The sequence below is a fragment of the Aythya ferina genome, assembly GCF_964211825.1.
Source record: "Aythya ferina genome assembly, chromosome: 23".
Lineage (NCBI taxonomy): Eukaryota > Metazoa > Chordata > Aves > Anseriformes > Anatidae > Aythya > Aythya ferina.
In genome coordinates, this window is record NC_140321.1 from 7,205,585 (window position 1) to 7,219,733 (window position 14,149).

A 14,149-nucleotide genomic window follows, 5' to 3' on the forward strand; every position below is an offset into this window, starting at 1 on the left:
GCACCGGGAGAACCGCGGGCGGCGGGGACAGGCGGCGGGGGCGGCTGCCCTGTGGCCTCCCGCCAGCCCCGGTGCCCCCAACGGCCCCAGGCTCCTGGCCCCGGCACGGCGCGAGGGGGGCGGCCCCGGGCCCGGGCCCGGGCCCCCTGCACAGGGCCGGGGGGACCGGGAGGAGCCGGGGGAGGCGGCGGCGCCGGTGCCTGGCGGCAGCCCGGGGGCGGCGCTGGCCGCACGGGGCAGGCCGCGGGGCCGCAGACACCGCGCAGCGCCCGGCAACTCCCCGGCTCCAGCGGCACCGGGAGCGGCCGGGCCCGCGGCGGGGGCGGGGCGGGAGCCACGGGGACACCGGGGGCTCGGGGGGGGGGTCGGGAGGGTCGGGGGGGGGGGGGGCGCCCCGCTGCCCCGCCAGGCTCCGGCCGCCGCCGCCGCCGCCGGCCCCGCACATCACGTGACCCCGCCGCCCCCCGCCCCGGGCACGCAGCCAATCCCAGGGGGCGCGGACCCGCCCCGCTCTTTCCATTGGTTCTCCCTCCTGTCGGTCATGCCGCGCTTCGACCAATCAGAGAGGGTGCTGCCTTGCGGCTCCCGCCCCCGAGGAAGCCCGCCTCCGCGCCTCGGAAGCTTGGCAGTCAGTGCGCGGACTGGGACGCGCTGCGCTCGCTCTCATTGAGCGGCCGAGCTGTCAATCAAAGCTCCGCCCTCCCATTGGGTCTCCTCTTCCGTCCGTCACACCGCGGATCCGCGCCCATTGGCGGAGCCGTCCCTCCATCACCGCTCCCCATTGCTCGGCGGAGCCGCCCGTCAAACGGCCGGGCGCGGCGGATTGGCCGCCGATCGAGCCCCTCGCCGCCCGTTGGCCGCAGCTCGGCCGAGCCGGGCGGGGATTGGGCCGGAGGCCGCCGAGGGGGCGGGGCTTGCAGGGCGGTGCCCGGGCGGCCCCGCAGGAGGAAGATGGCGCCGTGAGGGGGTCGCAGCCGCCGCCGCCGCCGCCCCGGCCGGTCTGAGCGGGACCGCGGGGGGGGGGGGGTGCACCGGGGCGAGGGGAGGGGGGGCGGGGGGAGCGGCGGCGGCGGCGGGGCCGGGCCCGGAAGGGGCGTGAGGCCCCCGCGGCCCGCCCCGCCCCGCCCTCCCCGCGCCGGGCGGGCGGGCGGCGCTTCCGGGGCCCGGCGGGGCGGGGGCGGGGGCGGGCCCGGGGCTGGTCCCGCCCCCCCGGGGAGCGCGGCGGGAACGGGAGCGGGGCCGGGGCGGGGCCGGGGGGGTCGGCGCCGCCCCCCTCCCCCCATCCCCCCGGTCCCGGTCCCGGGCAGGCGGCGGGCGCCGAACCGGGGCAGGCCCGGGCCGAGGCGGCTCCCGGGACCTCCCCCCCGGGACCTGCCCCCCCCGGGGCTCCGAACCCGCCCGGTGCCCGCCGGTAACGGTCCCTGCGGCTGCCGGAGCCGGCAGCGGGTGAGCACCGGGCCGGGGCTGCCCCCCCCGTCCCTGCTGGTCCCGGGGCGGTCCCGGGGGAGGCGGGGGCAGGGCCGGGGCCGTGCCCGCTCTGCGCCCTCCGCCGGGGCGGAGCTGCCGGGGTGGCTCATTCAGGGTAACGGGGCTGTCGCGATACGAGGCTGTCGCGATAGGGCTGGGAGTCAGGGAGCGCGCACAGCTGCCCCCGAGCCCCCAGGAGCTGTGGGGCCGCCCGCAGCCACCTCCCTGTGCCCCCGGGCTGCACGGGGAACCCCCCCCCCCCCATGTGTCCCGTGGGGTATCGCCGGTAACGGCACCGCCCCGGTGAACAGACCCCTGAGGGAGGCTCCCTCCGTGTGCCCCGAGCTCCCGGCAGGCCCCCGGAGCCCCTCGGGGTGCGGGCAGGGGGGAGGCTGAGGCACAGAACGGCTCCCGGGACAGGCAGGGGAAGGAGGGAGGAGGCTTGGACGAAGGGGAGGTCGGGAGTGGCTGCTCCTGGGCTGCCTCGGGGGACGCCCCGGTGCCGGGCGGTGGCAGCCACGGGGTCGAGCTGGGCCCGGGCTGCTCGGTGTGAGCCCCGCGGAGCTGTGTGTGCCCGCAGCCAGCGGCGGTTCTGGGCTGAGTTCAGTGAGAGGACCCCGGGGGGGCTCGGGGACAGGGAAGCCACCGGCTCCGGTGCCCTCCTGGCACCACCAGGCCGTGAGCACCACGTTACGGCCCCGGGATGGGACAGGAGGGGACGGGCGCTGTCCCTGCTGCATGGACACGAGGTGTAGGAGGCAGGAACTCGCACGGGGCTTTACCCGGCCCGGCCCGGGTTTGTTTGCGCGGCTGCTGCCGTCCCTCTGATGTCTGCGGCCAGCTCAGCCCCGCTCCGCTTTGTAGTCAGGGCTGCTAATCCTCGGCCGTGCCCTAATTCTGCTCTGGGAGGGCGCAGCCCTGGAGCTCGGGCAGGCTGCGGGGAAGGGGAGCGTCCCCTGGTGCAGGGCACGAGGCCTTCGAGGCCCTGGGCTCCCCGCTGGGGTTTCGCAGCTCCCCGAGCCCACGGCCCTGGCACACGGCTCCGAGCGAGGCGCTGCCGGCCCCGTGCCCCCAGCCCTGTGCCCCCGGCCCCTGCCCTCACCACCGGCTGCTCTCGGCCTCCCCAGGCCCCGCTGGCAGTGAGCGCTGGTTACACAACGACTCGCCAACATTCAGCACCAGCAGCGTGCCGAAATAAGTGAAACGAGGTTTTTCCAGCCTGGAAGAACACCAGCCTGCACCAAAACGCGGTCCTCTGAGGTTCCCTGAGCTGAAAAACCAAGTGGCAGGGGCACGGTGTGGGCTGGGTGCCGGGAGGCTGCCCCCAGGGGAGGGTCTGGGGGGCTGTGGTGCTCCCCGACAGCCCAGGGCCTTGCGGGGATGGGAGCAAACACACCAGGGCCTCAGCCTGGTGCCCGTTGGCCACTCGCTGCGGCCACCATTCGCCTTCGGTGGCCAGTGAAGGCCAAAGGCAGGCACAGGGGGGAGGCGGTGACCCGGTGAGGTTTCTCTGTCCCCGTTTGGAGGCAGGCCTGGGGGGTTTGGGCGATGCCAGGGGAGCCCCTCGGGCGTGGGGGTCTGGGCTGGGCGCTGCGAGGAGCCGCGGGGTCGCTGCGGGGCTCACTCCCCTCTCTGCTTCCTCCCGCAGACCGACAGTATGGCTGCCACGGCCGCCGTCAGCCCCAGCGAGTACCTGCAGCCCGCCGCCTCCTCCGCACAGGTGAGCCCCGGGGCCGCCCCCCCTGCCCACGGGAGGAGGCCGCTGGCAGGACGGGCCGGGGAGCCGCGCTCTGGGCACGTTCCCAGCCCCCTCGGGGCTGCGTGGTGGGGGCTGTGCCTCCTGCCCCTGCTGTGTGGCCCTGAGGACCCCCGGAGTCTCGTTAGCTGCGGCCGCCGGGAGGAGGTGGGGGCATGGCAGCGGCTCGAGGCGCTGCAGGGGCGTGCAGGGGAGGTGTGGGCAGCCCCAGACGTGCAGGGCGTGTGCGGCTCCACGGGGCTGCGAGCGCAGACACACGATTACAAGGCAGCCGCCGTCCCGGTGGCTAAAAGCCACACGGCTGGGGTGAGCACAGGGCTCACGTGGTGCGGGTAATTAAGCCGCTCGCTTAACGAGGTGTTCCGTGGGCGCGGGCTGGGTTAGCTCCAGGGGCGCGGACCCTTCCCCTCGCTCAGTGCTCTGGGGCCCCTTCGGCTCCGGCCCGTCTCCACCGTGCCCGTCTCCCCCCCAGGACTCGCAGCCGTCCCCCCTGGCCCTCCTGGCAGCCACATGTAGCAAAATCGGCCCCCCCGCCGTGGAAGCCGCCGTGACTCCTCCCGCCCCTCCTCAGCCAACGCCTCGCAAACTCGTCCCCATCAAACCTGCTCCGCTCCCTCTGGGCTCTGGGAAGAACAACTTGGGGATCCTGTCATCGAAGGGGAACCTCTTCCAGCTGCAGGGCTCCCAGCTCGGCGCCTCCTACGCCGGGGGGCAGCTGGTTTTTGCCATCCAGAACCCCGCCGTCATCAACAAGGGGCCGCGCGCGGCCGCCAACATCCAGTACCAGGCGGTGCCCCAGCTGCAGCCGCCGGGGGCTCCGGCCATCCAGGTGCCTCCCAACCTCGCCAACCAGATCCAGATCATCCCGGGCACCAACCAGGCCATCCTCGCCCCGTCCTCCGCCTCCCACAAGCCCGTGCCCATCAAACCGGCCCCGGCGCAGAAGGGGGCGGCGTCGCCGGGGCAGGGGGCCGGCGGCGTGGTCAAGCTGCCCGGCGGCGGCAACGTGGCGCTCGCCCTGCCCGTGGGCAGCCTGGTGGGCGCGGCCGAGCCGGGGGCGCAGGCGCAGGTGGTGGCCGAGAGCCCCTCCAAGGCCGGCAGGAAAACCCGCAAGAAAGCCGCGTCCCCCGGCCAGCCCGCCGCCGCCGTGGCCGTGGCCGAGCAGGTGGAGACGGTGCTGATCGAGACAACGGCCGAGAACATCATCCAGGCGGGGAACAACCTGCTGATCGTGCAGAGCCCGGGCTCGGGCCAGCCGGCCGTGGTGCAGCAGGTGCAGGTGGTGCAGCCCAAGCAGGAGCCGCAGGTGGTGCAGATCCCGCAGCAGGCGCTGCGCGTGGTGCAGGCCGCCTCCGCCACGCTGCCCACCGTGCCCCAGAAATCCTCCCAGAACTTCCAGATCCAGACCACGGACCCTGCTCCCACGCAGGTACGCCGTCCCCTGCCGTGTCCCTCCGCCCTCACCCAGCTTTTGAAGGATCTGAGGGGTTCTGGGAGCCGCCGGGCAGCCCCGGCTCAGTGTCGGGCTCAGGCACGGCTCATGTGGATTGTCTGGTGTCTGAGAGGGGCTGGGGGTGCAGCTGCTCCCCGCGGGGGCTCTGTGAAGCCTCATCCCCTCTGCCTCATCTCACGGCACCTGCAGGAGCGCCGTGTCCTCGAGGGCTCTGCTGTGGCGCTGGCTCGGGCCGGTCCCCAGCCCGTGCAGAAGCTCAGGGAGGGGCAGGAGGGGGCTGCAGGACGGCGCTGCTGCCCTGGGAAAGGCTGCGGGGCCAGAGCAGCCCCCTGCTGCCGTGCGAGGCCAGACCGTGTGGGCAGGAGGCCCGCGGGCTTCAGGGGCTGGGGCAGCTTTGGGCAGCTTTGGGCAGCCCCTCGTCTCCTCGTGCTCGGGGGGGGCCTCACTCCTCCCCTCCTCCCACCAGGTCTACTTCAAAACGCCGTCGGGGGAGCTGCAGACGGTGCTGCTGCAGGAAGCCCCAGCCGTGCCGGTGGCCCCGTCCGGCACCTCGTGCGGCAGCCCCGTGTCCCGCAGCCCGGGGGGGGGCGGCAAGAAGCCCGCGGGGCGCAAGGAGCGGCCGCTGCCCAAGATCGCCCCCGCCGGCGGCGTCATCAGCCTGAGCGCGGCGCAGCTGGCAGCTGCAGCGCAGGCCATGCAGACCATCAACATCAACGGCGTGCAAGTGCAGGGCGTGCCCGTCACCATCACCAACAGCGGAGGTGGGCCGCGTGCTGCGCCGGGCGGGGGGGTGGGAGGGGGCAGGGGGCGCGGGCAGCCCCCGGGTGGGGGCACGGAGACCCCCGGCAGCGCGCCGGGCAGCAGGGACGTGGTGGATCCGTCAGTGGGTGCCTCATGACCCGAGGCTGGGCACCGGGTGTCCTCAGCTGCTCGCGGGAGGCCCCGGGTGTTTCATGGGGGGACATTCCAGCTTTGCAGGGCCGGGGGGGGGCAGCTGCTGCAGCCCCCACTGGTGGTGTCAGTCCCACGGGGCTGCGGGATGGGTCTGAGCAGCACCTGGGAGCCCCACGAGCTGCTGAGCCGTGCACGGGGGAGGCTGAGCCTGGCCCCGGGGCCGAGCTGTGTGCCTTGGGGGGGGGCAGGGACCCAGCCAGGCAGCGGGCACAGCACAGTGGGGGCTCCTCAGGGCCTGCAGCCCCCCCCCAAGCAGCCCTGTCACAGGCAGGCCCTGCCACGAGGCGTCGCCGCTCCCTGGGAGCAAACCCGGCTCCTCGGCTCCCCGGGGCTGCTCCCTCCCGCAGCCCACAGCAGCCCCGGGCCCTCGAGCCCCCGGCACACCCGGCACACCCGGCACACCCCGCTCCCCAGCGCCTGCCCCGAGCCCCACGTCCCCGCAGCCCCCCCCGTCCTGCCCTGGCTGAACGTCCCCAGCCCCGAGCTGGCGGCTGCGGCCGGGCAGTGCCTTGATCTGCTCTGCGATGCGGGGAGCTGCTGGTGCCCCCCCGGCTCCAGTCCCTTTGGCAGTCGGGAGCCGCCGGCTCTTGCTCAGCCCAACGGGGTCAGCACAGCCCTGCGGGGCTCAGCGCACCACGGTCCCTGGGGTGGCTTTGGGGGGGCCAACGGCTGCTCCGCCACGAGCCTCCGGGCCCTGGAGGTGCCTCTGCTCTGCCTGCCCCCCCCGCACACCCCCTCCTTGCTCGGCTGCCGCCCCCCAGCCTCTCCCCGCCTGCTGCCCCCGCGCTCGCTGTCGCTGTCGCTGACCCCCTCTTCTTCTTTGCAGCCCCCCCGCGGCCGCCGGGTGCCGTGCGAGGCCCAGGCCCTGCCGCCTCCGTGAGCGCCCGGGCGTGGAGCGGCCCGTAGGGTCCGGGGTAAGTCCCGTTTTTTGGTCAATATATTGCACGTTTTTTCAAAGTTTCTTTTTCGTTTCCTCTTTGGCCGTTTCCCCACCCCGAATGGGTCAAACCAAAAACTTTGAAAAACCGCACAGTATATTCAGAAAAAAAGGGACTTACCGGCCCGGCGCGGGGCCAGCACGAGGCGGGGCCGGGGCAGGGCCGCATGCGGGGCTGGGGCGCCGGGGCCCGGGGAGCCCTCCTGGGGTCCGTCCCGTCCCGTCCCGTCCCGTCCCCGCGGGGGCTGGGCTCTGACTCCCCGTTTCCCCCCGCAGGGCAGCAGCAGCTGACGGTGCAGAACGTCTCCGGCAACAACCTGACCATCAGCGGGCTGAGCCCCACGCAGATCCAGCTGCAGATGGAGCAGGCGCTGGCAGGGGAGGCGCAGCCGGGGGAGAAGCGGCGCCGCATGGCCTGCACCTGCCCCAACTGCAAGGACGGCGACAAGAGGTGAGGGGGGGGCGCGGGGCGGCCCCCAGGGGTCTCTCCGCTGCCGCCGCCGCCGCCTCGCGTCTCACGCCCGCCCTCCCGCTCTGCCCGCCAGGCCGGGGGACCAGGGGAAGAAGAAGCACATCTGCCACATCCCCGAGTGCGGCCGGACCTTCCGCAAGACCTCGCTGCTGCGCGCCCACGTGCGCCTGCACACCGGGGAGCGGCCCTTCGTCTGCAACTGGGTGTTCTGCGGGAAGCGCTTCACACGCAGCGACGAGCTGCAGCGGCACGCGCGCACCCACACAGGTCTGCGGCTCCTCCGAGCGGCTCCCCCCCTCCCATGGCAGTCCTCGGCAGCCCCCAGCCTCGCAGGGGTCCCAGGCGCAGAGCCCGGGGCTGAGCTGGGGCCTCCAGCAGCCACTGGTGGGGTGTGGTGGAGCTGCTGGGAGGCACTGGGGAGCCGGGGGCTTTCTGCCACCTCAGGGCTCTGTGGTGGTGGTGGCGGGGGGGCTGCCCAGGGGACCTGCGGGCACCTCACCGCCTCCCGGGGGGTCCTGCCCGGGGCCGGAGGGGGGGGGTGTGGGGGTGTCCCCGGGGCCTCCCGGTGCTGACGGCCGCTGCTCTCCGTCCCCGCAGGTGACAAACGCTTCGAGTGCGCGCAGTGCCAGAAGCGCTTCATGCGCAGCGACCACCTGACGAAGCACTACAAAACCCACCTGGTCACCAAGAACTTGTAGGGCCGGGACCCGCCCCGTGCACAGCCCTCACGGGGCCGCCGCGCGGGGACACCGGGAGCCGCCCCGGGCCCCCGCCGCCCCCGCAGCACTCCAGGCCCCCGGCCCCCGGCCGCGTCCCCCCCGCACAGCCCCCGGGGACGCCCTCGGCCAGCGCCGGGCCCCGCGCGGAGCCTGCCCGGGGCGAGGGGCTCCGGGGGCCGCCCCCTCACGGGACTCCCGGGGCCGAGCCCCGAGCCCGGCGGGGGCAGGCCCGCAGGGGGGGGGGGGGGGCTGCGGTCCCGGCGGGGAGCGCCCCCGCAGCACATTCCTACTTTATATTTAAAGTTATAAATTGTATAAATACGGCCCGGCCCCGCCCCCTTTGTCTCAGGTCGGCGCCCTCCGGGCCCTGCTGCGGCCGCCGTGCGCGTGGGGGGGGCCCCGGTACCGGGGGGGGCCCTGGGGGCTCCCTCCCGCCCCCCCCTCCCTTCCCACCCCCCCGGTTTTATTTTTCCTCGTGTTTTTCCCCCCATTTCTCCCCCTCTTCCAGCGCCGTTTCCCTCAGCCCTGCCCCCCCCGCCTTCCCCGTGCCCCCCCCGGCCCGTTATTTCCGCCCCGAGCCCGGTTTTGTCCCCAAATCCCCGGTTTTTGGCCCATTTCCAGCTGCACCGGCCCCAGCTGGGGCTACACGGCCCCACGGAGCTGCTCCACGCCGGCTGTGCCCGCGGAGCCCCCCCCCCCCCACCGCGGGCTGCACCGGGGAGGGGGCGGGGCTGCTCCCGAGGCCCGGCCCCAGTTCCCCCCGGTGCCCCCGCCGGGGGCGCTGCGCCTTTAAGGCCCCCCCTCGGTGTTGTTTACACCCGGGCGCCACTTCCGGCCCCGCGCATCCTGATTGGCTGAACGCTCTCCGCCGAGGCGGGGCTGTGGCGCGGCTCCCCATTGGCTGCTCGGTGGGCGGGGCCCGAGCGCGACCACGCCCCGTGGGCGGGGCGGCGGCGGGCGGCGGGGGGAGGGGGCGGTGCGGGGAGACCCCGCTCGGACGGCGGGGATGGAGCTGGGGGCCATGAGGATGGAGTACCGGGGGGCCGAGGAGGTGGGGGCTGGGGGGAACGGGGGGGAACCGGGAGGTACCGGAGGATACCGGGAGGTCGGGGCCGGTGTGGCCGGGGAGGTACCGGGGGGTTACCGGGAGGCACCGGGTGACCGCCAGGGGTCCGGGGGGTTACCGGGAGGCCACCGGGAGGCCTGGGGCGGTGGGGCTGGGGAGGTGCCGGGGGCTTACTGGGGGAACTGGGGGGTACCAGGGGTCACTGGGGGCAATGGGGGAGGGCCGGGGGTAACGGGGGCTACCGGGAGGCAGCGGGGCCGGGGAGGTACCGGGGGGTTACCAGGGATTACCGGGGGGCTGGGGGTACTGGCGGGTACCGGGGGTCATCTGGGGTCACCGGGGGACCCCTGGGGGGCCGGGGCCAACAGGGGCGGGCTGGGGGTACCGGGGGGTTACCGGGAGGCTGGGGTGTACGGGGGGTCACCTGGGGTCACCTGGGGTCACCTGGGGTCAGTGGGGTTCCAGGCCCGGGCAGGCCCCGTGCCCGTGCTCGGGGCTCTGACACCGGCCCCGTCCCCGTCCCCCCCCCCAGGCGTTCGAGGAGCGGCACCTGGCGTCCCGGGACCCGGTGGCTCAGTTCGGGGCCTGGCTGGCGGAGGCGCTGCGGTGCCCGGCGGTGGGCGAGGCCAACGCCATGTGCCTGGCCACCTGCAGCAGGTGAGGCCGGGGGTGGGCGCGGGGGGGTCCCGGCCGCCGCCCGCTCACCGCCGCCGCCTCCCGCCGCAGGGACGGGAAGCCCTCGGCCCGCATGGTGCTGCTGAAGGGCTTCGGGCAGGACGGGTTCCGCTTCTTCACCAACCGCCAGAGCCGCAAGGGCAGGGAGCTGGTGAGCACCGGGGGGCACCGGGGGCTGGGGGGGGCTGCGGGATGAGCCCCCCCCCGGTGTTGGGGTGCTCCCGGGGGCCGCCCGCCCGCTGACGGCTCTGCCCCGCCGCAGGACTCCAACCCCTTCGCCTCGCTCGTCTTCTACTGGGAGCCCCTCAACCGCCAGGTGCGTCCCGGGGGTGGCGGAGGGTCGGGGCCGGGTCCTCGGTGCGGTGTCAGCCCCAAACTGGGGGGGGGATTCGGGGCTCCTGCATCGGGGTTGGGGCTCTCTGGATGCGTCCCGGCCCCTTCTGCCTGGCTGCAAGGGACGGGCCCCGTGCAGTGAGATGGGACGGGGGTGAGGTGGGACGGGGGTGTCCGTGCAGTGGGGACGTGGGGGGTGACAGGGCCAGGCCTGGGGGCTGCCAGGGCCCGTGGGCAGCCCGAGCCCACCTGAGGCTGCCCCGTGCAGGTGCGGATCGAGGGCTCGGTGAGGCGGCTGTCCGAGGAGGAGTCGGAGCAGTATTTCCACTCCCGGCCCAGGAGCAGCCAGATCGGAGCCGTGGCCAGCCAGCAGAGCACCGTCATCCCCGACAGGGAGGTGAGCGGCGGGGCCGGGGCTCTGTCGGCAGCCGGGACCATGCCCCTGCCCCTGCCCCTGCCGTGCTCCAGCCCCGGCCCCTTCCTCCCCCGCAGTACCTGATGAAGAGGAACGCGGAGCTGGAGGAGAAGTACCGGGACGTGCCGGTGCCGAAGCCGGAGGACTGGTGAGCTGCCCGGGGGCGTCCGGGAGCAGCCCGGGGCCGTGCCGCGCCGCGGGACCCCCTCACCTCCCGCATCTCCCCCCAGGGGCGGCTACATCCTGCAGCCCGACGTGGTGGAGTTCTGGCAGGGCCAAACCAGCCGCCTGCACGACCGCATCGTCTTCCGGCGCCTGCGGGACGGCGCGGAGCCCCCCGGGCCCATGACGCGGCGTGGGGAGGGCGAGTGGGTGTTCGAGCGCCTCGCCCCCTGAGGCTGCCCCGTTACTTGTGCCAAGCCCGCTGTGTGTCCCCCCCGTGTCCCCTCCGTGTCCCCGCCGTGCCCCGGGCGCAGTGGCCTCGCTCTGCCCCGCCGGAGAGACTCATGGTGGGCTTTGGGGTGCCCGGGAGCCCCCGGGCCCTGCAGCCCCCTCGTGTCTGCCGCAGGCGGGGGCTGCTCCGTCCCACAACCCCCCTGCTTCCCCCCACCGGCACGTGGGGAGCAATTGCTCCTGGGGCTGCTGGTGGCTAATTAATCATGGTGATGACTTATTAATTATGGTAACGACGTGGGGGCCAGGAAAGAGCCCCGTGAATCCCCTGCCCTCGTCTTGTGCTGCTGGGACCAATCGAGCCTCGTGCTTTAGCTGGAGCCGCGCCGTGCGCTCAGTCCGTGCAGTAATTAACTTAATTGTGGCTTTGTCCCCGTGGGTGTTGGTGGCCGGCCGTGTGCTGCTGGGCCCTGTGCCCTGCCTGCTCTGTGCTGCTTCCTCCCGGCTCGGGAGCAATAAATGCTGCCCGAGTGGAGCCGTGCGTGGCCGTGGGTTAATCTTCACCCAGCAGAGCTGGGCTTGGCTGCACTCCCCGGCAGAGGCTGCTGCCGCCCTGCCCGGCCCCGCGCCACCTCCTGGGCCGCGTCCCAGCGAAACTGGGGCCCAAAACCTTCGCCCCCTCCAGCCGTGTGCGCCCAGGGCAGGATCGGGCCCCGCTGAGGGGCAACGTGGGGACACGCGGCCTTGGCAGGAGGGTCCCCGGGGCCTGCTGCGGGGGTCCCACAGCCAGGGGGTCCCCTGGGGGGGAGCAGAGCCCCCGGTGCTGTGGGGCTGTGGGAGCCTGCTGGCCGCACAGGGGGGAGAGCCCCCGGTGGGGCGCGGCACCTCCCCTGCCCCTCGGCAGCTCCCCGGCTGTGCCCAGCCCAGGGCTGCCCCACGTCCCCACAGGGCTCAGGCGCTGCTGTCACCTCGGGTCCCGTGCTAGAGCCAGGAACCCCCTGGAGCTGGGCCAAGCCCAGCTGGGTGGCGCGGGATGGGATGGGGTGGGATGGGATGGAATGTATTGGGATGGGGATGGTGCCACCACGGTGCCTGACAGCCTGGGGTAGGGAGGAGGGGACATGGAGCTGGTGGCATCTCCAGGAGGTGGCCGCGTGTCCCAATGCGGGGCTGGGGGCTCGGCTGGGCCCCGTTCAGCTCCACGGGTGCCCACCACAGAGGGTGACCCCAGACCTTGACCTCTCGCCCTGCGTGCCCCCACGGCGCTGGGAGCCCCGGCACCACCATAACGGGTGGCACCAGCCGGTGGGTGCCGGCCACGCACCCTCCCCCTTCTCCCATCCCTTTGGGGCAGGAACCCTTGGGTGCTGCCAGCACGGGACAAAGAGCACAAAGAGCACCTTGTGAGCGTGTTTGGAGAGCAAACAGCCCCGGGGCGGGAGCTGCTGGGAAGCCCGGGCTGCCCCGGCAGGGGCTTTGTGCCAGGGAAGGGGTCTGGCTTGGTGCGGGTCGGTTTTTACGAGGGCCGGGGCCTTGTTGCAGGCGTGTGGCTGCCCCCGTTCTGGGGGGAGGGCGAGCCCCCGGTGCACCCCCGGGGCTGGGGGCACCGCTGGCAGCCCCCCCTGCCCCTCCCAGCCCGCAGCGTGCCGGGGCTGCCCGGTCCCGGTCCCGTTCCGTGCGCGGTCGGGTGCGGTTGTGCCTCCCTGGGGCCGGGGACTCCCCGGAGCAGCCCCGGAGCTTGGCTCAGAGCCCCGGGGCCCGGAACCGCCCGTGCCTCGTGGCACAGCTCCGCCACCGGCCCCGTGCCCCAGGGCAGCCGCACCGGGCACCGCGCTGCCTTTGTTCCCAGCCCTGCTTTATTGACACGGAACAGCAGCGAGAGCTCACAAAGGGCGCAGCTCCCAGGAAAAGAAACAAACACGCAGAGGGGCTGCGAGGGCGGCCCGGCCACCGGCTGTGCGCGGCTCTCCCCTTCCGGGAGCAAAGAGCAGGTCCTGGGGTGGGCAGCACACGGCGGGGACAGCGCGGGGACACTGTGGGGACACCGCAGCCCTCCCTGGTCCCCGCGGGAGCCGCTCCCTGAGGGTTTGCTCCGTCCGGCGGGCCCGGGGCTGGATCCAGATGGGAGCAACGGGCCCGGTGTCAGCAGCTGCCGGAGCGCGGGGTGGTGGCAGCCCCAGGGCTCTGCCCGGTGTCACCGCCGGGGCCGGGGCTCCTGCAGCTCCCCCAGGCTCGTGGCTTTTTGCTTCAATAAAGTCCATCCCGAGTCACTTCTCCTGCCGAGGTGCTGGGGGGGGTCCGGCCAGCCCCGCAGCGAGCCCCCCCGCTCCATCGTGTCACCGGCCCCGAGCCGAGCAGGACGGGGGGCTGCAGGGGGCAGGGGGGCCGCGACCCACCGGGAGCGTGCCCCCTCCCGGCCTCATTTCTCCTCCCGCTCGCTGCCCGTGCAAAGGCCGGGGTTGTCGGCCAGCGTCGCCCGCACCTTCTTCTTCTCCTTGAAGCGCCCGGAGTTGGAGACCTTCACGTGTTTGCCTTTGCTGCTCTTGTCCACGATCTTCTCCAGGCGGGCGGTGTACTCGGGCGTCCCCCCCTCGCCGTTACCCTCGGGGCCGTCGCCGGCGTGGACGTCGGGGCTGTCGTAGAGCACCTGGGGCATGGACTTGCGCTTCCGCAGGAAGGTCAGCTTCCACCAGCTGTGGCTCTCGGCCATGGCCGCGGGGCGCCTGGGGGGGACGGGGGGGTTACGGCCAGGAAGGGGCCGGCAGCACCGGGGTCTGCCGTGTCCCCGGCTGCCCCCCTGCAGGGCCGGCGGCGGCCCCGGGAGCAAACAGGAACCGGGAAGCAGCCGGGAGCTGGCGGGGACCAGGGCCTCGTGTCCCAGCCCCGGTGCTGCGGGTGGCAGCGGGGCGGCCACGGGGGTCCCCGTGCTGGGCTCTGTCCCCCCCACACCGGCACCTGTCCCACGGCCCCCACCCGGTTCCGCCAGCCACCGAGCGCTGCCCCCGTGCCCCCGGCGGTGTTTTCGGTGCTGGCTTTCGAGGCCCCCGCGTCACCCGGCACCGGGACGTGGCCCAAACCCCCGGTGCTTCGGGTCCCCCCGCCTTGGGGCCGTGTCGTGCCCGGTGGCACTGCCAGTGGCAGGCACCCACAGCCGGGCTGGCGGCACCCCGCGCCCCCCCGAGAGCCTCGCCGCTGCCCGTACCTGCGCCTCCCGCCCCGCCGTGGGCCGGGCACACCGGGCACCGGGCACACCGGGTACCGGGTACCGGGCACCGGGCAGGGCCCGCACCTGCCGCTGCCCCGCCGCGACTCAAGGTGAACCCGCGCCCAAACCCCTCCCGCCGGGCAGGCGGCGGGGCCGGGCCGCGCAGCGCTGAATATTCATGACGGGGAGCGGCGGCCACGGGCCCCGAGCCCCGGCCCCGCTCCGGGCTCCCCGGGCCGGTTCCCGGCGGGTTGGGCCCCCCGGTACCGGACGGGGCCGGGGCGGGCCGGGGGGGGGCGCGGGG

The 14,149-nt window shown here is 74.4% G+C and overlaps 3 protein-coding genes across 4 annotated transcripts in view; 2 read left to right on the forward strand and 1 right to left on the reverse strand.

The window, feature by feature from the left end:
• The first annotated feature begins 913 nt into the window (after positions 1 to 913).
• SP2 (Sp2 transcription factor) lies at positions 914 to 8,082 on the forward strand. Of its 2 annotated transcripts, none has more exons than XM_084496136.1 (7): positions 914 to 998; positions 3,116 to 3,187; positions 3,696 to 4,652; positions 5,143 to 5,437; positions 6,844 to 7,018; positions 7,113 to 7,306; positions 7,637 to 8,082. In XM_084496136.1, the coding sequence occupies exons 2-7, from the start codon at positions 3,125 to 3,127 to the stop codon at positions 7,735 to 7,737; spliced, it is 1,785 nt and encodes a 594-aa protein (XP_084352262.1). In that variant the 5' UTR covers positions 914 to 998; positions 3,116 to 3,124; the 3' UTR covers positions 7,738 to 8,082. The 2 variants fall into 2 exon arrangements, with proteins under 2 accessions (XP_084352262.1, XP_084352261.1); XM_084496135.1 differs by lacking the exon at positions 914 to 998 and adding an exon at positions 1,281 to 1,446.
• A 644-nt stretch (positions 8,083 to 8,726) lies between these two features.
• Positions 8,727 to 11,175, forward strand: PNPO (pyridoxamine 5'-phosphate oxidase). Its single transcript, XM_084496559.1, has 7 exons — positions 8,727 to 8,809; positions 9,357 to 9,481; positions 9,551 to 9,650; positions 9,762 to 9,815; positions 10,101 to 10,229; positions 10,325 to 10,395; positions 10,478 to 11,175. Exons 1-7 carry the CDS (start codon positions 8,765 to 8,767, stop codon positions 10,641 to 10,643), a joined length of 690 nt encoding a protein of 229 aa, XP_084352685.1. The 5' UTR covers positions 8,727 to 8,764; the 3' UTR covers positions 10,644 to 11,175.
• Positions 11,176 to 12,478: 1,303 nt separating this feature from the next.
• Positions 12,479 to 14,149, reverse strand: part of PRR15L (proline rich 15 like) — a 79,462-nt gene continuing 77,791 nt past the window's right edge. Inside the window, exons 2-3 of the mRNA XM_084496591.1 lie at positions 13,843 to 13,903; positions 12,479 to 13,363 (exon numbers count right to left, since the gene is read on the reverse strand). Of these exons, the coding sequence (XP_084352717.1) occupies positions 13,060 to 13,350 (291 nt within the window). The 5' untranslated portion in view covers positions 13,351 to 13,363; positions 13,843 to 13,903 and the 3' untranslated portion in view covers positions 12,479 to 13,059. The remainder of the gene's footprint in view (positions 13,364 to 13,842; positions 13,904 to 14,149) is intronic.